Below are 23,889 nucleotides of genomic sequence, written 5' to 3' on the forward strand. Positions count from 1 at the left end.
TCGAAGACCACAAAACGATTGGATGCTTGTGGAAAAAGTTATTGATTTATTACCGATTAGTGATCCAACGAACGGCTTTTTGTTTTGTTTTATTAGCAGCACTGTATCAGCTGCCTTGGCTGCTGCGGTTTTTGGGGGTGGTGATACCACCCGCCAGCCCATGCAACAACGGCAGTAGCAGTGCTGCTGATAAAACAAAACAAGAAGCCGTTCGTTGGATCACTAATCGGTAATAAATCAATAACTTTTTCCACAAGCATCCAATCGTTTTGTGGTCTTCGAAGGAAAGTTTCATAAATGATTTTTCTACAAGAAGCATTGATTGATTTGAATTAAGAAGACAAAGGGCGACCTCTGGAATTTTTTGTTTGAAAGTGTAACTTTTCCCATAGTAAATCCTATGAAAACTTTGAACCGCTCGCGCTAAATTATAGTTTCACCGATTGCGCTGAAATTTTGTACAGTTCATATGGGACCTAAATGGGATCCAAAAAGTCGACTGGAGCGAGGATTTATTTTTTCCATACAAGCGTGTCCCATACTAATGACCATCCACTTATGAAGTGAACGTAGTGTAGTCACCACGCCACGGGCCCCGGCACAATGTGATCTTTTGAAAAACTTAAATTCACCATGGGTATTGAATAGATGGGATTTGTTTTTGGCCCCTGGAATGTTATTGAATTTGTGAAAGGCGGATCATTTCACTCCAATAGTGCATTTCATTTAAACTCATCATCACAAAAAGACCAGGGTGATATCCTACTCCAACAATGTACCACTGAGTAAGCTGTTATCTCTCGCTAGAACAGCAAGTTAAATTTGGAATTCAGCGCCACAAGCAATTTCAAGGTGAGCTGACCAGACCGCCCGCGCTCGTCCCTTCCGTTGTTCTCATTTGTGCTGTTTTTCCGACAACGACGCCCCATTTCACAAACGTTACGAAATTCTTCCAGCAGCTTTCGGGTTCGGGATGAAATGGTTTGGAATTCTCTTTTTTCCGGGTGCAAGCTCAGCTGCTCATTTGCTGTCCGGATGGGAGGTGCGGGATGAGGTTGCACATTCACACAGGATTAATTAAATGGAGCAGATACTTTTAATTCCATTTCGGTGACTTGACTTCATTGTCGTCGTCATTCGTTCGTTCGGTGCAAGCGAGTTAACGCTGCTGGGTTGAGCTAAAAAGCACAAACCAAGCATTTGGGTGTGCTCTCACATTTTTACGGAATTGGCACTTTGTGCTGACATTGTGTGCACTTTGGGAGCAAGTCACCTTGACCGAATGAACGAATTTTTTACATATAACTAAGAAAAAAATCAAACATTCTAACATATGAGGCGGTTAGAAGCAAAGGGGTGTTAGTGACAAAAACCCACTTCCGAGTTAATGAGGTGTGAAGTTTCACCAATTTTTCATTCCATACAAACTGTGTGAAGTTTAAGAATCAGCACAATTTCCTCCGATTTATTGTAATTTTTCTAATCTTCGTAAAAATAATATGAAAAAAAGTTCCTTAAAGCTTGAAATTTGCTCAAAATGGACAAAATGGACACTTCACTTCTTTTCATCTGAGATTCTCATATGTCTTAGCTTTTCTTCTGATTTTTAAACCTATTATTTTTACATTTAAGGAGAAACCTCAGAGAATACAAAAATGGCTGCTCACGTTTCAGGACCACCAATCTTGAAAATTCGTAAAAAATGCGCTAAATTTGGAAAAGCTGCCTCTTTTTATAAGTGAGCAAAACCAGGATAAACAAGTGCTGCTTGATTCGGTGCTTCGTTCGTCAGATTTGTGCTTCTAAAAATTGCATGCAAAACTGCAATGGGATTTCTCGAAGTTTCACCTTAACGTCAAAACAACTACTCAATAGCATTTGATTGAAAACGGGATTTGGAAAAAAATAAAAGAATTGAAAAAAAAATGAAAACATTAGGAATTTTCCAATATTTTGGTCAAGAAAAGCCACAAAAATTCTAAAACTAGTTAATGGGGGAATATTTGAGTGAAGGTTTACATGGAACGAGCTCACCAGTTGACTTCAACATTGAGCCTATCTTCTGCTGTTCGTGTTAACCACGGATAGATTTTTTTAGCTTATTGACTCTTTTGGATACACTCTACAGAGAAAGTAAAAATTATCGTTCATATTGAAAAAATCTGCCACGGATATTCAACAAGATCTTGCTGGAGATGTCTTGGTTTGATTAACCACTACAGCTATATGGACCAAAGACTTTTATTCAAAATTTAAAATAATTTTATTTTGTCTCATTTTGTTTCCAACTTCAACAGTTCGTCACGCCTGGCTATAAAGAATGTCTGTCTTAAATCACATAATTGCCCTTCAAAGAACATCATTTCGAGTAACATCCCCCAATATTCTCTCACGACTAGACGCCTTTGTACACACACCTATGACAGCACGTACGGGGACAAACCCGAACGGAATCCATTTTCCAAATAACAGAAATCCTGTGCGCTCAAGTGCCATTTTCCCCGGACCTAATGAACCGGATCGAATGGCGGAAATGGCAGCGGTCGGTGATGACGGTCGGTGGGGGTGCTCTTCCTTGAATACACGACAAACGAGACGTACGTGTTCTGGTTGACCTACATTAAATGCTGCTACGTCTTCTTCAGCTGGTGGTTCCTCGAAAAACCACTACCGACTGCTCTTCTGGCTTCCATTAAAACTCACTTGTACTGCTGCACGTGATGGCTGCTGCCTCCACTATAGCCTCCGCTACCTTCGCTATGGATGGATAAGGGTGACACATATGCAGCTCTCGAACAGGCGGCTCTGCGTTGTCATCGCCCTATAGTTTTGTGACAGTATGATGGACAAAGTTTCGAGGTCGAGGGTATATTCCGATTGGCTTTTTTACCGGACTGTTTTAAATGTTAACGAGGGAAATACTTCGGTTGTGTTGGAAACGACAGATAAGATCGTTTTAACACTTATGATTCCAAGACATCCCAATGTTTAGACGTTAAAACGAGCTAAATAGAACCCGATCAGTAAAATACCCGATGTGCAGTAAAGAGCAGAATGTTTGTATGGTCTCCGTTACCGAATGAAATTTTATTAAATTCTGGACCTAAATTAATGTTGTTTGAACTGAACAGTAGAAAAAAAGGTTATGTAATAGTGTTGATGTTTTCTCTATTTTCCGCCTCTTCATTAACACAGTTACCAAAAGTTTTTCACAAACAGTACACTAGTGTTTTATAAAACCTCCATTTAGGTAATGAGTCGGGATTTCCTAAATAGAATTTTTACCTAGATGGATTAAGTTGAATACTTAAATGGATTTGGAGATTGCAAAAAAAGTTTGAGAAGGGCGAGTGGCCTGGTGATTGGAAGGGGGTCATGCGGGGTTTCAGAGGACTTTGAAGGGAGTTTCTGTAGGGGGATGGAGAGGGGTCAGAGGTGTTGCATGGGGCCATTATGGGCGTTTTTGAGCGGGGCGGGGGTGGTGCTTTAGTTGCGTTACATGGGATACAAGTGGGTTTTAGCGGGATTTCGAAGGCATTTCTAAAAGCTTAAAAGGATCTTTGGCGAGTTTCAGAGGCGTTACTCAGGCGTTTTCGGTGCTTCTGAGGTGCGCTACATAGGGATCCAAGGGGTTTTAGAGGGAACTTTCAGAGAATTTTGGCGAGGAGAGATCGCAGCAGTCTGTGAGCGCGTACGGTCGCAAAAAAAAATTCGGCTGTCATTTTTTTCATCCTTTAATTTTTTAATTTGCTCGATCCATTTCAAACTAACATTTGTAGAATTTGCATAGTGATTTAGTGAATTTGTTTAGTGCTACGGAAAATGAAACAAAGTGTTTTTTACGAGCGCTAAAGTTCGGTCGCACGTGGTTCGAAAAATGTCAAAATTTTCGTAAAATCTATTCTGACGAGCGACTGGCAAATGTGAAAACTTCAACCTCACAGCCGCCCATCATGGATTCGGAACCACTGTTACCTCCTGATTCATCATCTGGATCTAGCGAACTCAGTGCTATTTGGGTCAAATGATATCCCACGGGAGGATTGAAGGCTCATAGTACAACTGCTAGTTGCTACATCCAACAATCATCGGATGGTAGGATTATTATTCCGCCGGAAGGAATAAATCGGAAGGCGGAGAAACACCAGACACGATCGCACTTATTCCCTTAATTGAGGGGAATTGCTGAACGGCTACTGCGAGGAATTCGGCAAAATATGGAACGTTTCGGAGGAACAGAGGATACCGGACATTGAATTTGGATATTTTGGAAGGAAATTGTGCATGCTTTGGACGATGTGCAACCAGATAATTTGGTGAGTTCGTTCCAATGTGGAACAGATTTTTAAGTGAGCCATTACCATACATAAGTTGTATATAGTTTTATAATAACTCAGTAGTTTGACTTAACCATACTGAATTCCAAATCATTCCCGTACCAACACCCCATCTCCTTTTTATTTACGAGGGCGTCGGTGAGTCGCTGGCATCTCGATAAATAAATATCATCCACTCCATACTATCCCTTCCTATCCACATAACGCATTTCTTATCGTTTCAGAGAGCGATCAATGGCGCTTAAGCCTAGGCTTGTTAGCCAGGACACAGTGTAAATGCCTGTGCCCCATCCCTGGAACAAAAAGGCTCATGGAGTGACAAAATCTCTTAGCTACGTCACTCCCAACGTTGGTGTTTAAATATACTGAAACACTTACACTCACACCAACACATCTACATGATCTACTCAAATACACTTACACAATCTGAATCTTGCCGCATCACTCGCTTATAGTAATTCCCCAATCATTTCATTCCAAATATCCAACTCCTTGACACCTATGGGAGTGTCGGTGAGTCGCTGACCTCTTGTAAAGTAGGTGTCATATCATCACATCCTTTCCTATCCTCGTAACGGAGAAGATGGGCGTGGCCGGCAATGGAAGTTCTCATGTCTTTTTCACTTCAACCTCTGATTGGATAGCTATTCCTTCCCAAATAGCATTCCATAAGCAATCAGAATAGGAGTATTAAAGTTTTAACATGACAACTTTCAGTATGCAATCTACGAATTACTCCGTTACCACGCAACGCAACGCAACGCAACGCAACCTACAGAGAATTTTGGCGAGTCTCAGAGGCGTTACCCAGGCGTTACGTAGGCGATTTAACGAGTTTCTGAGTGTCTCAGGTCCCATGTAACGCAGGGGAGTTTACGGAGATTTTGAAGGTATTTTAGAAAACTTCAAAGGGTTTCAGAGGTGTTACTCAGGCGTTACATAGGCGTTTTCAGGGGTATCTAAGGGTCTCAAGTGCGTTACATGAGGCCCGAGGGGGTTTCAGGGGGATTCCAAAGGCATTTCAGAAAGATTCAGGGGATTTTGGGCGAGTTTAAGAGGCGTAACGCAGGCGTTACGTAAGAGTTTTCAGGAGTTTCTGAGGGTCTTAGGTGCGTTACATAGGGTTCGAGGGGTTTTAGGGGGATTTCGAAGGCATTTCAAGAAGCTTCGGAGGATTTTAAGCTAGTTTCAGCGGTGTTACTCAGGCATTTTAGGGGGTTTCTGAAGGTCTCATGTGCGTTTGAGGGGAGTCTGAAAATACATTTTGCATCACTACTTTTAGATGAGTTTGAGGGAGATTTCAGCGGCGCTTTAAAGCGTTTTATACACGTTTCCGGCGGTTTTAGAAGAGATTCAGGACTGATTACGTTTGTAGATCCGATGACCTATACTCGAAGGAGCTCTTAGAGCTTCTTAAACAAACATTGAACTAACCACACAGTGGCTGTGTAAGCATGATCTTTATTCAATCATTCAAGCATAGAAGTTCTGCATGTAGATTCGATGACTTATGCTAAGAAATTTTTTAGGAACCATCAACAGTTCCAACTCCCCTCATCGCTCCCCCCCTGAGCACGCCCTGAACTCACCTTAACTCCACTTGAAACTTATTTCCCGTAAACCACCCTTATCCCTAATCTGAAACTTTCTAACTGCTCTGAACACAATCAGATTCCATTTAGGTAATGTTTCCTAAATTGAGGGACCTAAATAGATTTTACCTAAATGGATCCTGCCTAAATGGAGGTTTGAGTGTACCAGATTAGACAATGAATAATAATTCTCCACACTTCTCGCACCATTTCGTTTCAGAAACGGAGAATATAGCCTCTCATCATACACAAAATCTGCTCATTGAAACAAATCAAGTGCTTCACCAAACGTGCCCCATTTCATGTCGAATGATATCTGGAACATGTCAAATGACTGTAATATACTGTGTGCGAAACGGTACATGACTCCCCGTTATCGGCTACCGCTACCGCTTCAACCGACACAACAAGCATGTGACATTCTCGGCGAAAAATGTAAATCCTTGTTGTATCGATACGCTTACGCCTCTCAATACTTCAATTTTCATACGACCGGCTAGTGAGCAAGAGGTCGTGGTTGAGATAAGAAATATGGATGCCAAAAAAAGCAGTGGATCAGATGGAATAAGGGGCTGTCCATAAACCACGTGGTCATGAGGGGGGGGGGGGGTGTTCGGCCAATGAGCATTTTGTATGGACGAATAAAAAAAATTGTATGGACTAATGACCACGCGGGGGGGGGGGGGGGGTGGTTGAGAAGTCATAAAAAAACCACGTGGTTTATGGACAGGATCATCATCGAACTTTTTCAATGTAGATTCGGGACGTCTTCAACGTAGCTGTTAGCACGGGAGTCTTTCCTGGTTGTTTGAAGATTGCACGTGTGACACCTATCCATTGATCGTGATCTAAAATCTATATCAACAACTACCGGCCAATATCTGTATTGTCTGTCCTGAGAAAACTAATTGAAAACTACTCGCAGCTATACTCCAAAGTTTCCAACAAATGAACAACGCCATGTACAGTCACCAATACGCTTTTAGGACCGGTTCCAGTACACGTACGGCAACCAGTGAGTTATTCATGCCATCTACGATGCCATGGATTCTCGGAAGCTAATTGGAGTACTTAAAAAAGACTTTAAAAAGACATTAGATACTATAGACCATAAAATATTACTCCAGAAATTAGATTACTATGAAATTCAAGGAACTCGAAGAAGTCAGTTTGTGTATATAAAAGAAGCTAACAGTTCTCAGCGCAGAATAACGGTGTAACGTTCCACAAGGTAGCAACCTAGGACCTCCTATTATTTCTCCTGTAAGTTACAACGGGGCAAGTTGAAACGGGTGGGGCAAGATGAAACAGCGGGTTAACATGATGTTTTCTAATGATGATAAACAGTTTGATCGCCATAACACATAGTTTTTGATTCAAACAATCTTTCAGCGAAGGACAAATTTCTAAATTTTATTGAAATCTATTTCAAAACTCCTTGTTTCATCTTGCCCCACCCGTTTAAACTTGCCCCGGTGTACCTTATGTGAACGATCTTCCGAAAATGAACTTACATAGATGCCGCGTTGTTTGCGGATGATATATCGCTGACGTATAAAAGCACCAATCCAAATGACATCGTACGTCAGATGAGGGAAGACTCGATAAAGCTTTATGACATAAATCAGCTTGCGAGATTAGCTTCCGTGTTGCTGCAACTCCATTGCAATGTGCTGTTGGACAACCGTTTGTGGTCCGCTCAACCGTCGGCCAAAAGTATGGTAAGTGGGGGCAGGATGGGTCACCTAAGAAATGGACCCCTATAACTGTCTGAATATAAAGCGCATTTCTCTGTATTCTACCACGACTCTCAGATACACTAGTCAGCTATGATATAAAAGTATAGAAAGGTCATACAGTTTGAAACCTGCTTCTTGACAAGCAATTTTCAAAACATGACCCATCTTGCCCCACCTCATTTTTTTGGGGGCAAGATGGGTCAGCTATCAGAAAACTCGATTTTTCTCCAACAAAAAATACTATATCTTCTATTTTTTCTCTATACATCTAAGCTTCACAGACGTAAAGATTACATAAAAAAGTGTTGAAACATATCGGTAGATTATTCTCAGAACTAGAAGATTTTAGTTCAGGTAGCCATGAACGGACTTTGAAAACCTATATTTTTTGTAGGAAAATTTCAAAAATAGTTTCACAAACTCTAAGTGCTCTAATTGCTTCGATAATGTAGGTCACAGAATAGCCTTTCAATGAAGATTAAAACATTTTCAAAAACTATGCAAACATACCGAAAAATTCGGGTGACCCATCTTGCCCCGTCTACACAATACACGTAGTTATATGGAATGTATAGCATAAGGAGTATAACGAAAAAATATTTTATTTTTTTCTGTGCAAGGAACGTAAAGAATTTTTAAAACAATATATCACTTTTTTGTGTATCCACTTCGTTCATCTGGGAAAATTATTGAAAGATTAAAAAAATATATAGTACGGTTGAAAACGGTACTGACCCATCTTGCCCCCTGACCCATCTTGCCCCCACATACCATATAGTTCAGCTCTTCCAGGTAAGAAGCTGGTATATGTCTGGCCGAAATGTGCGCCTAATTAGACCGAAAAACTGTTCCACAACTTGCGAAAAAAAACAACACTGCTACTGACTTCCACAACGTGCGTTGTTGGGCAACCGTCGATGGTCCGCCCATCCGTTGTCGAGGAAATAGTTGAGCTTTTCCCGAATTTGCACAAACACACTGTTTCCACAACGTGTGAAAAGTACCACCGTATTTGGCTTCCGTATTGTGGCAACTCGATTGCGATGCGCTTTTGAACAACCGTTCAAGGTCTGCTCATCCACCGGCCATGAGAATAGTTCAGCTCTTTCAGGTAAGATGCTAGTATATGTCTGGCCGAAGTAATGATGCTGTGCGCCTAAAAAAATATTGTTTGAGCCAGAATACACGCGCATCCGAAGGATCTGCCAGCAGAATAGATTGTCAAACCCGTCAGCCGTTTTCCTTCACCACCCTTCCAACCAGTCATCGTCACATCAAAAATTGAATTTGTTTGGAACGAAGATGAGGGAAAATTGACACCAAACATTCAATACGGGTTAAAAACACGAACTCTTTCAGACAATTGAATATACTGAATTTGTTATTCTAGAATTAGTTATTCTGAAAGTTGTAAACATATCATTTGTTTCTAAATCCATATGTAAGCATTTATTACAACTGAGTACTAAATCAGTTCGAGTCGAGTATCCGAAGCAATCGGTTATTCAATCAGCTTCTCCCAGTGCCAAAGTTATTTCGTTTTGTTCAATCCGCAGCGGTGCTACGCCACCCGGACCTAGTGCTACGCCATCGGGCAAACCAAGTTCCGCGAGTAGTGTAACGTCACCGGTGACATCACGTGTTACAGCGTAGTTTGGTTACGCAGCAGTGCTCAGCTGATACCAGGGTATCAGGAATAGAGAGGTGCCGTTCTAGTCATATCCAGAACCGTGCGCCTCCATTACCCCGGTAACTAGTGCGCAGAGTCATAGAGACCTGCAACGCGTTAGACGACGAACCCTGTGACGAATCTGTGATAGTGATAAAAAGAGAAACAAAGTGCAACGTAGTTACGCATAGTTTAACTAGTGATCCCCTCCCCTTCTTCCCCTTCACCGCAACTGGGGTAGATAGCAGGTGACCCGAGTAGAGGAAAAGAGCTCAATGATAGCATATTTTGATATAGAGATCAAAAAGTGATATGGGTTTGATTGACATAAGAGATAAAAGATCTAAAAATAAAATCAAAAATTTACTCCTGGAACATCATCATCAAATCATATTTAGATTTTGTAAGATCTAACCAATAGCAGCGAGCTATTCGTATGATCTTGAAATATCAAAATTTGATATTGTTCAGATGTTCCAGGAACACTTTCCAGATATTATTTTCAGATCTTTTATCTCTTATATCAATCAAACCAATATCATGTTTTGATCGTCAGTATTTTACCTCTACCCGGGGACTGCTATCAACTTCTGCGGTTAAATAGGCGATAGCATAAGTTTCATACGTATGGGCCACCAAGCCTGATTTCAACTTCCGATGGCCTCTTTTAGCGGAGGCGACCCCGGTGGGTCATATGGTAGAAGGTTGCCCAGCTACATGGACCCAAGGAATGAATTTGGAGCTCTAACCACGCTGCTGCTTACAGGCAAAGAAGGACGTAACCTGCCGATCGAACCCTTCATTATCGGGAAGAGTATCGAGGACGCCGTCGGACCAATCGAACATGCAAAAAGTGAAATGAAGGGAAGTCGTTACGTTCTGCAAACAAGAAAGGCCGCCCAAGTGGAAAAACTGCTAAAAATGACGACATTGTTTGATGGTACCGAAATAGAGATAAAATTGCACCCAAAACTGAATTCTAGCCGTTGTGTGTTATCAACTTTCGATCTGATTACGAAGAGTGAAGAATACATCGTAGCAGAACTTGAACATCAAGGAGTGATCGCAGCGAGGAGAATCAAGAAAAGCAACAAGGAAAACACCCCAGCAATCATTTTGACCTTCAACAGACCCGTGTACCCAGAATCAGTAAAGGTCGGATTACTCAACGTTGAGACGCGGCCTTACTACCCAAATCCAATGTTGTGCTTTAAATGCTTTGAATATGGCCACCCACGACAACGATGCAGCAATCCCCAGCTATGCTACAACTGTTCGAAAGACCACGAAGAAAGGGAAGTGTGCGAAGAAGAACCTTTCTGCCGAAACTGCGAAGGCAAGCATCTTCCCAGTAGTCGACAGTGTGAATTCTACCAAACAGAATCAAAAGTGATCCGTACAAAAATTGACTACAATCTTTCTTACGCCGAGGCCCGTAACAGAGTCGAGTCTGGAAACGGGAGCTACGCACGAGCCGCAGCCCAACCCAGACTTGATCAAATTAGGTTTGATTCCCTTTCCGCCCAAGTGCAAGAACAGCGAACCCAAATTGAGCAACTTCAACAGGAATTGAAACGAAAAGAAGCCATAGAGGACAAACTGGACCGATTCATGGAAGAAAGCAGAAAGAAGGACGAAAAAATCGATAAACTTCTGGAAACCATCCGAGAAAAAGATACGAAGATCGCAAAGTTAGAAGCACAGGTAGAAAACATGAAGCAGTTTTTCGATAATTCAAACAACAAACAAAACGAGTCGGCAAATAGCGAATCAGAAGTTGAAGGAACAACTAAGAAGAAATCGAAAAGGACAACTCATCCACAACAACAACATACAGGAATGTCACCTCCCTCTAAAAAATCCTCAAGTAACTCGAGAAGCCCGTACATGACCAGACGAACGACAAGCCAATCCTCCCAGGAAGCAGTTGGTACATCAGAACCAGAGAAGGAGCATGCTATTCGATTTCGCAATCCACCCCCAGATGGATCCAAACACTAAATCGAAATCCACGTCATTATCTTCGCCTAATACCTTCACCAACACCACACCCCATTACAACAACATCAACGCCCGGTTTGAGGAGTGGGAAAGTGTAGTACCACCCTCACTTCCAAGAGAAGCGCAGCAGGTTGGGAAAACTATCCGGGACGTCCTACCCCAACCCGTTGATGGCGTACCCTCCTCTGCAGCCGGTGAGCAGCCCATACGACGAAATCTTGAAACAATATGCACTGAAAATCGCTCTCCCCTCCCAAATTTATTCCTATCAATCAATTCAAACAAATCCCCAGCCAGCTCAAATCCTAACACTAGTATATACTTATCGCTAGCCGTTGAACCAATTTCTTCTGCTACCAACACGCCTCCGTCTGTCAAGCAGACACAAGCGGCTGTCTCCAGCAAAGAAGCTCCCGCAATAGTCGAATACTCTGCACTACTATCTTCAAATCACTGCCGAATGTCGTCAAAATGTACAAACCTTAATCCGGAAGCTGCGTCTTTCCACCCTGGTCGTTTAGAAGTTGCTGCCATCCCAGATACCGGTTTGGGGTCCGAAAACCCCGGGCATATCTCCGCACCAGCCCTGACCCTAGATGTTCACATTCCTACGGCGGCAGCTGGTGCGGAGAACTTGTCCTTTTCTCAGTCAAGTACCATTACTCATATATTCAGAGAACAAATTACTTTCGCTTCAAAACCCTCAACAACAGAACGTGCGGAATGCAACCAACCACAAGCATCGAACACCTGCTCAGGTATATCAACCAACCATATAGATCGCGTAGAAAACAACATAGCTGCAAACTACATCGGAGTGGGGTCCGTAAACCCCGGGCATGTCTCCGCACCAGCCCTGACCCTAGATGCTCACATTCCTATGGCGGCAGCTGGTGCGGAGAACTTGTGCTTTTCTCAGGCAAGTACAACATCCAATCTATCAGAAGAACATACTCCTCCCGTCCTGCCGCATCCATTTACAGAAAACCAGATACCATCTCCCCGGAATACTTCAGATGCAAGTTCTTCGTGTAACACGCCAATCCATGAGTCATTCTCCATCCAATGGAACGTGCGTAGTGTATGGAAAAACTTCAGCGAGCTCCGAAAAATGGTGGAGGAAGCACTTCCGATCACCATTTGTCTTCAGGAAATGATGACAAACAGAACCGACCACCTACTTAAAAACAACTACGAATGGATCACCTGCAGCCGCCCCGAAAGTTTAGGAAACGGCATCGCCGGCCTCGGCATTCGCAAGGACATTCCGTTCCATGCTATCCAACATAACTCCGATCTACATGCTTGTGCCGCTCGTATCGGGAAGCCGTGGAATATCACGGTTGTCTCAATCTACGTGCCTCATAACCTGAACAACCAGGAGCTAATTGGTAAGTTGAAAGATCTCTTAGACACACTCGAACCACCATACCTACTGTGCGGAGAATTCAATGCATCACATGAAGTCTGGGGAAGCTGCCAATCCAATCAACGTGGGCGAAAATTGTTGGAATGGGCTGTTGAAAATAATCTTCTCGTACTGAACAACGGATCTCCAACCCACTATCACTGTACCTCAGGCACTTTCAGTGCTATAGATGTCTCTTTTGCATCAAACTCCATAGCAACTAAATTCAATTGGTATTGTGAAGAGGATCTGCATGGTAGCGACCATTTCCCAATCTACATCAGGACTAACAACCTTTCCGCTGTATCACGGTCAAAGCAGAGGTGGATATACAAAGATGCCGATTGGGCCAGGTTTGAGGAAATTGTTTCTCAGAAGCTTCCCCCTAATTGTAAAGCCAACATTCTTGACATCACTGAAGCAATCAACGAGGCAGCGCTTGAAACGATTCCGAGAACCAAAGGAATCCATGGGAAGAGAAATCAAATATGGTGGAACCAAGAAGTCAAAGAAGTAATTAGGAAGCGGAGAAAAGCCCTGAGAAGGTTACGAAAAATGAAAGATGATGATCCAGCCAAAGCTGAAGCGAAGCAGCGATTCAACGCAGCGAAACATGAAGCTAGGAAAAAAGTGGAAGACGCCAAAGCCAAGTCCTGGGCTGAATTCCAGGAAATTTTCACGAGCGACTCGTCAACTTCCGAGCTTTGGCAGAGCTTTAGCAAGCTGTGTGGGAAAAAACGTACTTCTGGGCCCGGTCTAATTATTGACGGAACGCACTGCAACGATCCTGCTGCAATAGCAGACCATTTTGCAGACTTCTTTGCATCTACCTCCGCGACATCTCAATACTCGGAAGAATTTTTACGGAAAAAACGGAAAAGCGAAGAAACTCCTCTTGACTTAGAGTCTGGCGGTAGCACTATTCTGGATGAAGAATTTTCAATCCATGAACTGTTCCGTGCATTGGAGAGCACCAAAGGATCGTCAGTCGGACCCGATGAAATAGGATATCCCATGCTCAAACATCTACCCTTTCACTGCAAAATGAGTCTTCTAAAGGCTTTCAACCACATCTGGGACAGTGGAGAAATCCCAGACTCATGGAAGGAGAGCATCATCATACCAATTCCAAAAAATGGCAAAAGAACAAATGATGCTCACTGTTTCAGACCAATATCCCTCACAAGTTGCGTATCAAAAACCTTCGAACGTATGGTGAACCACCGACTAGTTACGCACCTGGAAGATCATGGATGCCTTCACAACCGACAATTCGCTTTCAGGAAAGGAAAAGGGACAGCACACTATTTTGCCGAGTTGGACGAAATAATATCAACTGCGGCAAGCAAGGGAGAACACTGTGAAATCGTAACCCTCGACATCACCAAAGCCTACGATAGGGTCTGGCATCGGAACATTATGGAAACCGTACTGAAAAATAAACTCGGTACACGGATGAATAAATTCATTTCTAGCTTCCTCGAGAAACGATCTTCAAAAGTTAGCTTCGCAGGATATTTATCCAAGCAAACGGAACAAGATAACGGTGTGCCGCAAGGGTCAGTGCTATCTGTAACCCTTTTCCTCTTGGTGATGAACTCCATTTTCTCTGTCGCTCCAAAAAACGTCCAGATATTTCTATATGCCGACGATATTTTAATCGTTTCAACTGGTAAACGTGTCGGATTTCTGCGGAAACGGCTTCAGAAAGCAGTAGCAATTGTGGAAAAATGGGCACATAACATCGGATTTGCAATGTCTCCTTCAAAATCTGGGACCATCCATTGTTGCAAAATGCAACGCCATAAAAATTGGCACATGGAGGGAGTCAAAATTATGTTGGATGATACCGAAATACCGAGGCCAAAATCTGTAAGAGTATTGGGTGTTCTTTTTGACAAAAAATGAAAATTCAATACATCAACGAAGCAGTTGAAAGAAGACTGCAGGAGTCGTCTGAACCTGCTGAGGGCCATCTCTAGGAAAGCGGACCGTAAAACTCTGTTGAACATAGGGAATGCCATTGTAACATCGAAACTTCTATACGGTATTGAAATTCTTCGGGTAGAAAACATAAAGACATTGGCACCCACATATAATCAAATTTTAAGGATAGCCTTCGGTGCCCTTAAAACTAGCCCCATTTTGCCTCTTGTTGTTGAGTCTGGTTGCCTACCATTTCAACACAAAGTCGCCTTAACATACGTTAAAAAAGCTTGCGCCATTCGTGAACAATCACCATCGTATTCCAACACACTTTGGTGTAAAGCAAATGACCTGTTTCGGACTTTAACAGGAAAAACACTGCCACCGGTATGTAAGCGGATAAGGTCAAGGAGCAGAGCATGGAACGAAGAGAACCCAAGAATCGATTGGACAATAAAAGCACAGATAAAAGCAGGGCAGATGCCTCAGTTAGCGATGAATATTTTTTGAGAGCACGTTTACCGACACTATCAAGGGTATAATCTGTGGTATACTGATGGGTCTTTAGCGAAAGGGTTAGTTGGCTTTGGTGTAATCGGACCAAATGTCGTTAATGAAGCCAGTCTTCCCGAACAATGCTCGGTTTTCTCTGCTGAGGCTGCTGCTTTGGCCCAAGCAACCAGATTAGTGGAGGGTAAATCTGTTGTGTTCACTGATTCCGCAAGTTGCCTTCAAGCACTAGAGGCAGGGAATTCTACTCACCCTTTCATCCTCGCACTGGAGAGAGTAGCTGCAGGAAAAGATGTTCGCTACTGTTGGATACCAGGACACTCAAAAATTATGGGAAATGAGAAGGCTGATCAAGCGGCAAACAACGGACGGAGAAGTAGAAGAGCAACGAACTTCGTACCAGCAGAAGACATCGTAAGGTGGAGTAAGGAGCAAATTTGGAAAGCCCATCAAAAAGAGTGGGACACGTCGGCGAGAAAAATAACCAGAATCGTTAAAGATACAGTGAGCAAATGGACTGATCAGCGCAACAGGAAAGATCAAATCATCTTGACACGTCTACGTCTCGGGCACACCTGGTTAACGAAACAGCATCTGTTCGAGAAAAAACCTCCGGAATCTTGCAGCGTATGTGACAGGAGACTTACAGTACATCACTTGCTCATCGGTTGCCAACGGTATGCTGCACAACGACGTGAAGTGAATCTGTCAGATAGCTTGGAAGATATTTTGAAAAACAATAGAGAATCCGAATTGAAAGTTCTCCAATATGTAAGAAAAATTGAAATTTATAACAAAATTTGAATTATAGTTTAGAAGATAATAAAGCAACTGAGATAAATGCCCTCTAGGGTAAAATCTCAAAAAAAAAAAAAAGTACTAAATTTGATCCTAATTGATAACTTCATTTAAAGGGACATAAACACAACTATACTGTTACGAGAAGACGGACAAATTAACGAAAAAGACAACAAATATAAGAAACATTAAACTATGACGTGCACCGTGAAATTCAATAAACTGTTCTTGAAGCTCAAGCAAATATACGCGTTTGCTATTAAAAGGCCGAATCGTGACCGTCTTCGTAACCTTTACAGTGTTCAGTGTTAGTACCGGCAAAATCTTGTTTGGCAGATAAAGAAGATCAACGTATACAACATCCTCAGTTCCCTATGATCTATCCAGCCAATCAATCAGAGCAGCCGAGAGAAGAATTCACCGCAGAAAGAAAAAAACAGTATGAGGAGAATGTCGTCGCTGAGGCGCACAGCGGTATGAAAAGATATGCGGAGATTTTAGGAGACTGTCAATGACAAGAGAAGAAAAAAGCGCCTTCCACTTTCCATCAGATTGTGATGCGAATTTTCTGACGGTTGAAACTTTGGTTGTTGTCACATGGAAAGAGCACTTGTCGACTTTGTTGAATGGAGAAAACATTAGTGAGACGAAGGAAGCTATGAAGCCGCCCCAACATTAGGTTAAAACGCATTCAAAGAGCCAAATAACTGCAAGCCTGCTGGAAAAGATGAGCTCTAAACTCAATTTATGAAACACAGAAGTGAGTACGAAATACTTCACCGTACTTTGTATGGGATATGGAAAGCAAAAGAACCATATGACTGGAGGACCTCATTAGCCCTGTTTACAAAAAAGATGAACGTAAGGTACTGTGCACAATACTTCGCGGTAAGGAAAACAATGGCATTTGGCCGTAACTGTAAGTTGGATATTGTATGGGGATCGACTGTGATTGTGGTTATGTTACGAGGATTTTCGGCTTCCTGTCTTCGCGTAATCATAAACGGATTTATGTTCTATACCTGACGTTTCGGCTACATGTATTGAGCCTTTTTCGACGAATAGATAATCACTCCGTTCAATCGTGAGTTAGAACGTGTTGAACATAGTCGCACGTCATCCATTCAGTGGTTGAGTTCGATCGGTGGCGCACTTTTAAAATCTACCAGTTCACTTATAATGGGTTTTGTTTTACCTCCTACACTCTTGCTCTTGCCGGTCACTTTCGCGCCAATTTCGGATATTATCAAGCACAGGTGAAGATAATATTCATTAGAAATTCAGGGACAGGCTGGTGAATCCGTGGCAGGCCACGCATACGATGGCTCTTAGCAATTGAGGAGGACCTCTGGACACATAACGTCAAAGAGAACTGGAAGTGTTTGACCAAGGTCGAATCAACCAGAGCAAAATTCGTCATTTGGCGTACAGTTAACGGAGTATAAAAGTTGGTACCTGCCAATGCTTGTGACCATAAACAACCAAGAATCTCCATCACCTCCACGGCCTGTTTTCCACTCAGACACTTCATACTCGTTGTTATCGTTCATCAAGCCTGAGAACGTCGAGATGGTACTGCTGGAAAAATTGCGATAAACGAACGAATGATGATAATTAAGCATGGCATCCCCGCTTCGGTTATAAGAGCTAACCAATCTGGCACCGCGGACCAAGCAGCGGTGATTGCCCTGCTCGGTATCCATCCATCGGCAGGCAGCCGGCTTGGAATTTAACGGTGGTTAATCGTTTATTCAGCGCTTTTTCATCATTCTTGGTCCGGGGGAGGACTCGGTGTACGGTAAGTGAAAAGACCGCAGCACGGTGGTGGCGCAGAGTCAAAACAAAAGAATTTTAATGGAAAGAGTTCGCGGGGAAATATCACAAACATAAGCTCTGTCAGGCCTGCCTGGCCTGGCTTGGTCGGAATGCGGAACGGGGAGGGCTTATTTACGACAGAATCAATAAGCGTTTATTTGTCGAGCAATCGTCGCTGCTGCTGCCACGGCTCTGACGACTGACGGCAGCAGCGTTTATGGGAATCGTGTGGAAAGGGATGTTTTTCCCACAGGAGTTTCCAACTGTGTTTTTGGGATTGCTTTTTATATATTGATACACCAGACTTTGTTCATGTACCGAAAATTACTTTGAGTTGAGTTACCTATCTAATTCCAAAACTGTTTCTACTATGGCAGACAATTAAACGTTCCATAGTAAATACAAAATTTCCCATAAATAATTCGAAAAATCCCAGTGAAGAAACAGGGGAGTGAGCAGTAATTAATTACAAAACTTCCATAAACAAATAAAAAAATGCATAAATAAATCAAAAGTTTCCATAAATAATTGATTTTTGAGCAATTAAAAAAGTCAAAAATGCAATGAATAAATCAACAGTTGCAATAAAAAAAGCCATTTTTCCCACCAAATAACTTTGAATTTTCCATAAATAAATCCGAATTTTCCATAATAAATTAGAAAATGCACAATAAAAAAATATCGAAAAAGCAATAAAAAATTCAAAAAATGCAATAAAAAATGACTTAATTACACATGAAAAACAAATGCAGGAAAGTATGAAGCAGTGAAATGCTGAATCGCACATATATGACTGTAACGACTGAAAAGCCTGCCTAACTATGATTGCAATTTACCGAGGAATCGCTTGCTGTCCGAACTCGCTATCACTCGTCGGACCTAAAAAAGGGATAACATCTATGTTTGCATTATACCGGGCAAATTCTTGGATCTGTGGTTTGCCTAGAACCGAATCGATGCAGTTGCGGTGCATCGGATATCGGAAACTTCGGCGGCCTTCTGCCGCCTCAGTTCCTCAATCCTCTATGCGGCTTCGCCGCATGGTCTATGTATTTTTTGGCTCAAAATACATTTACGTTTATTGCTCGTTTTTTGACATTTATTGATAATTTATTTTTTCGTTTATTGCACTTTTTGAATTATTTATTGCTTTTTCGATATTTTTTTATTGTGAATTTTCTTATTTATTATGGAAATATCGGATTTATTTATGGAAAATTCGAAGTTATTTGGTGGGAAAAATGACTTTTTTTATTGCAACAGTTGATTTATTCATTGCATTTTTGACTTTTTTAATTGCTCAAAAATCAATTATTAATGGAAACTTTTGATTTATTTATGCATTTTTTTATTTGTTTATGGAACTTTTGTAATTTATAACTGCTCACACCCCTGTTTCTTCACTGGGACTTTTGGAATTATTTATGAAGAATGATCACTTTCTTATGAGTCGTTTATATTTTAGCCGTTTCTACTATACTATATTATTCAAAAAAGCTCCTAGAGCTTCTTCAGAAAAGCTTCCAAATGTTCTCCAGAGAAGCTTCCAAAGCTTCTTCAGAGGAGCTTCTAAGGCTTTTCAGAGAAGTTTCACAAGCTTTTTCATAGCAGCTTCCAAATCTTCTCCAGAAAAGCTTCCAAAGCTTCTTCAGAGAAGCTTTCAAATCTTCTTCAGAGGAGCTTCTAATGCTTTTTCAGATAAATGTCTGAAGCTTTTTCAGAGAAGCTTCTATAAGCTTCTTCAGAGGAGCCTCCGAATCTTCTGAAAAAGCTTCCAAAGGTTCTTCAAGAAACTTTCAAAGGTTCTTCAAAATGCTTTCAAAGCTTCTAAAAAAGCTTCTTCAGAGAAGCTTCCAAAGCTTCGCCAAAGAAGCTCCCAAAGCTTCGCCAAAGAAGCTCCCAAAGCTTCGCCAAAGAAGCTCCCAAAGCTTCTTCAGAGAAGCTTCCAAAGCTTCTCCAGAGAAGCTTACAAAGCTTCTTCAGAAACAATTCCAAAGTTTTATCAGAGAAGCTTTCAAAGCTTCTTCAGAGAAGCTACTAATGCTTCTACAGGGTTTCCTCAGCTTCTTCAGAAAAGATTCCAAAGCTTTTTCAGAGAAGCTGCCAAAGCTCCCAAAGCTTTTTCGAAGAAGATTCTAAAGTTTCTTCACAGAAGCTTCCAAAGTTTCTTCAGAGAAGCTTCCATAACTAACAAGCTTCCATAAGTTCACAAAAGCTTCTTAATAGAAACGCCCAACATGTGTAAGAAAAGTTTCTTTAACTTTCCAACAGCTTCTTCAGGGAAACCATCATAGGTTCTGAAGAGAAGCTTCTAAAGTTTCTCCAGAGAAACTTTCGCAGGTACTTCAATGAAGATTTTTAAGTTTCTTCAGATAAGCTACCAAAGCTTTTCCAGATAAACTTCCAAAGCTTTTCTTAAAAAGCTTCCAATGCATCTTCCGAGAAGCTTTTTCTAAAAAGGCTTCATAGCTTCTTCAGAGATGCTTCCAAAAAATATCCAGAGAAACTTCTAAAGCTTTTCCTGAGAATCATCCAAAGCTTCTTCAGAAAAATTTCCAAAGCTTTTCCAGAGAAATTTCTTAAGTTTACGGCTTCTTTAGCTACTTCCAAGGTTCTTTAGAGATGATTTCAAAGCATCTTCGGAAAAGCTTTCAAAGCTGCATAAGAGATGCTTCTAAATCTTCTTTTAAGAAGATTTCTCAGTTTCTTATGAAAATCTTCCTCAAATAGGCTTTATCGTTCTTGATGTAAAGAGAAGGAGATTCGTTCGTCGATTTAGGTAAATTGATAATGATGCATTGAGAACCGCTGCCTCGAGGGTGAATAAATGTGCAAACTTTCAATCCGGCTTGAATATTCATGAAATTGGGGCAGCAAATTGAAACGAGAGGGTCCTGTCACACGTAAATCCAATGGAAGGGAAGGAAAATTCGCTACTCACCTATTTTCGCCTCCGTCAGTTTAACACAGTATATTGCAATGAAGCATACCCATGTTAAGGCGACGACCCGGAAGACCTTCAATCGTCTATGGAGGTCCATTTTTCGTTGCCCAGGTAATCCATTATGTTTCATGCATTCGACATTGGAGCAGACGTCGTCGTCGTTGGTTTCGTGCCGCGCGGGGCAAGTCTTAGAGTCCTTTCGCTGCGTATACGTAGTGTACCGTCTACCGTGCACTGGAGTCCTTTATCATGGCCACAACTTTGCCAAATTGTTTTCCCCTAGTGAAAGTTTTCCTCGCGGCACTCATCTGTTTCACGCACACTTGCTTGCTTCTTCGTCTCGCGATTATTAGACCCCTCCGAATTCCGATAGCGTGCGTCTCGAGGGAAATTCACTCGCACCCCCTACGGTTCCGTTCGACCAAAGTATGGGTACGTGTTTGGCTAAACTTTCCACCCTTGACAGCCTAATAGAAGCCAAGGTGGGAATAATGGTTAGGTCGCCGGCGTAAATATAATTACTTTATTTCCCCCCTCATTTTACGCTGACTGTTCCACTTTTTTTTCGGGCGGGCTACCAACACCTCACGAACTGAACCGAAATCACTTTTCCCCCAATTATGTGCACGTGTTTGTTTGCTTTTCCGTGGAACCTGCCGTAGACTCTCACGTCTGAAATTGTACACGCACTCACGAGCTGCGCGACGAACTGCTCCTTGAGTATCAATTTTCACTTTGCCGCTGAAATAAAAATCTTCGGAAACGAACTTTTCTAACGCGCACCTTATTGTTGGATGTTTCCAGCACCTTCAAACGATTCTTTGTCTCTAGTTGCCCAACTCCGTAAAGAAAAAGTCTCCAACGGAGGAAACTTTATGAATTTTTCAAGCTCACGTATCAGCTTTGATTTCGTTTTTTTTTCCTCCTGCCGGAGTTCAGAGACTAGTTTTGGGCACGGGGCCCCACCAACGCGGAATTAAAAAATAATCAAACCAACTTCGTGACACGTCCACTTGGGCCTGGGCCCAGTTTGGATTGGAAAAGGCTCTTCGTGTTTCCTTTTCTGTTTTTGCTCCCCGCGCTTTCGGAATTGTTTGTCGAATGCAAGTGGCAGGTCCAATTTCTTACGGTTGAAGTTGATTTTCGTGTTTGACGATAATGATAATGGTTCGCTCGGTAGGAGTGGTTGAGTGCGGCGTATCTGAAAGTAAAAGAAAGAGAAATAAATTTTTAATAAGATGGCAATGGTTAGGCGATTTGGGGCGATTGTTTGGTAGAGTGGACCTCCCGGTTAACCCCTAATGGATTTGGTACGGATCATGAAGAAATATACCTACTTGTGAAATGGTACTTTACGTTGAAAATTGATAAATGTGAGTCTTTCATAATGCTTAAAACTGTTCTTACTACTCCGCGGAGGCAGACTTTCAGAAATTTTCGTAGAGTGGATCAATTTCGTTTCCTAGCGGACTTCAAGCCGAGGGTTTAGCATCCAGTGCTGGAGTATATCAACATCGACAAGAAAAAGGTACTACAAGCTACAGAAATGGGCTGCAAAACGGTGAGTCGATAAGGAGAGCGTTCAACATAGCTCTTGTCCTCACAAGTTCCTACCTAATGCTTCCACGGGTCAAGCGATGACAAAGACCGCCAGCTAATAGTTGTGTGCTTAGCTGGTACCTAGTAGTGCAGCTTGGGCACTGTTGTCCTTCTGACTTCAGCTAGATTGAGGAGGTACGATCCGAGTGTCTGTTCACCAAGGAGGTGCGGCTCAAACAGCGTCTGTTCTGGCATCCAGCGGCTGAGTAAGAACCGCTGCACCACGCCCAGCTAGATCCAAGGTGGACCATCAGCGTGGTCGTCCCAGTGTTGGTTGGGACGTTAAACAGAACTGGCACGATGGCCCTCCGGCGAGACAGGAGTGTTGGCGTAGGCCCAATAAGCCACCCGTAAAAATCCCCATTGCGAATAACGGGAGAAAATACGACTCGATACAATCGGCAAAGACCCACGCGACGAAATAAGGACTACGATTGGAAACTTGGAACATGGAATTGCAAGTCACTAGGTTTCGCAGGATGTGACAGGATAATTTACGACGAACTACATCCCCGCAACTTCGACATCGTGGCGTTGCAGGAACTTTGTTGGACTGGACAGAAAGTGTGGGAAAGCGGGCATCGTGCAGCTACCTTCTACCATAGCTGTGGCACCACCAATGAACTGGGAACAGGTTTCATAGTGTTGGGCAAGATGCGACAACGTGTGATCGGGTGGCAGCCGATCAAGGCAAGGATGTGCATGTTAAGAGTTAAGGGCCGTTTCTTCAACTACAGCATCATCAACGTCCACTGCCCACACGAAGGGAGACCCGATGACGAGAAAGAAGCGTTCTACGCGCATTTAGAGCAAACATACGATGCTTGCTCGCCGCGTGACGTGAAAATCGTTGTCGGCGACATGAACGCGCAGATAGGAAGGGAGGAAATGTACAGACCGGTAATCGGGCGAAACAGCCTGCACGCCGTATCGAATGATAACGGCCAGCGATGCGTAAACTTTGCAGCCTCCCGTGGTATGGTAGTCCGAAGCACCTTCTTCCCCCGCAAAGATATCCACAAAGCCACCTGGAGATCACCCGACCACCAAACAGAAAACCAAATCGACCACGTTCTAATCGACGGTAAATTCTTCTCAGATATAACCAACGTCCGCACATACCGCAGTGCGAATATAGATTCGGATCACTACTTAGTCGCTGTATGCATGCGCTCAAAACTTTCGACAGTTATCACCACGCGTCGAAGTCGAACGCCGCGGCTCAACATCGAGCAACTACGTAACGTAGAAGTGGCTCAAGACTACGCGCAGCAGTTAGCAGTGGCCCTACCAATGGAAGAGCAGCTTGGCGCAGCTACTCTTGAAGATGGCTGGAGGGACATCCGATCTGCCATAGATAGTACCTCGGCTACAGCACTAGGCTTCGCGACTCCGAATCACAGAAACGACGGCGAATGTGAACAGTTGAAAAACGAGAAGAAGGCAGCATGGGCGAGAATGCTGCAACACCGTACGAGAGCGAATGAGGCACGTTACAAACAGGCGCGGAACAGGCAGAACTCAGTCTTCCGGATGAAGAAGCGCCAGCAG

The 23,889-nt window shown here is 42.6% G+C and overlaps 1 protein-coding gene across 1 annotated transcript in view; it reads right to left on the reverse strand.

The window, feature by feature from the left end:
* The window catches only part of LOC109621718 (acid sphingomyelinase-like phosphodiesterase 3b), a 340,436-nt gene that overhangs the window by 223,068 nt on the left and 93,479 nt on the right, over positions 1–23,889 (reverse strand). The window contains exon 2 of the mRNA XM_029870311.2: positions 20,737–21,940. Within this exon, the coding sequence (XP_029726171.1) occupies positions 20,737–20,869 (133 nt within the window). The 5' untranslated portion in view covers positions 20,870–21,940. The remainder of the gene's footprint in view (positions 1–20,736; positions 21,941–23,889) is intronic.

Source organism: Aedes albopictus, chromosome 2 (genome assembly GCF_035046485.1).
Source record: "Aedes albopictus strain Foshan chromosome 2, AalbF5, whole genome shotgun sequence".
Classification (NCBI taxonomy): Eukaryota; Metazoa; Arthropoda; class Insecta; order Diptera; family Culicidae; genus Aedes; species Aedes albopictus.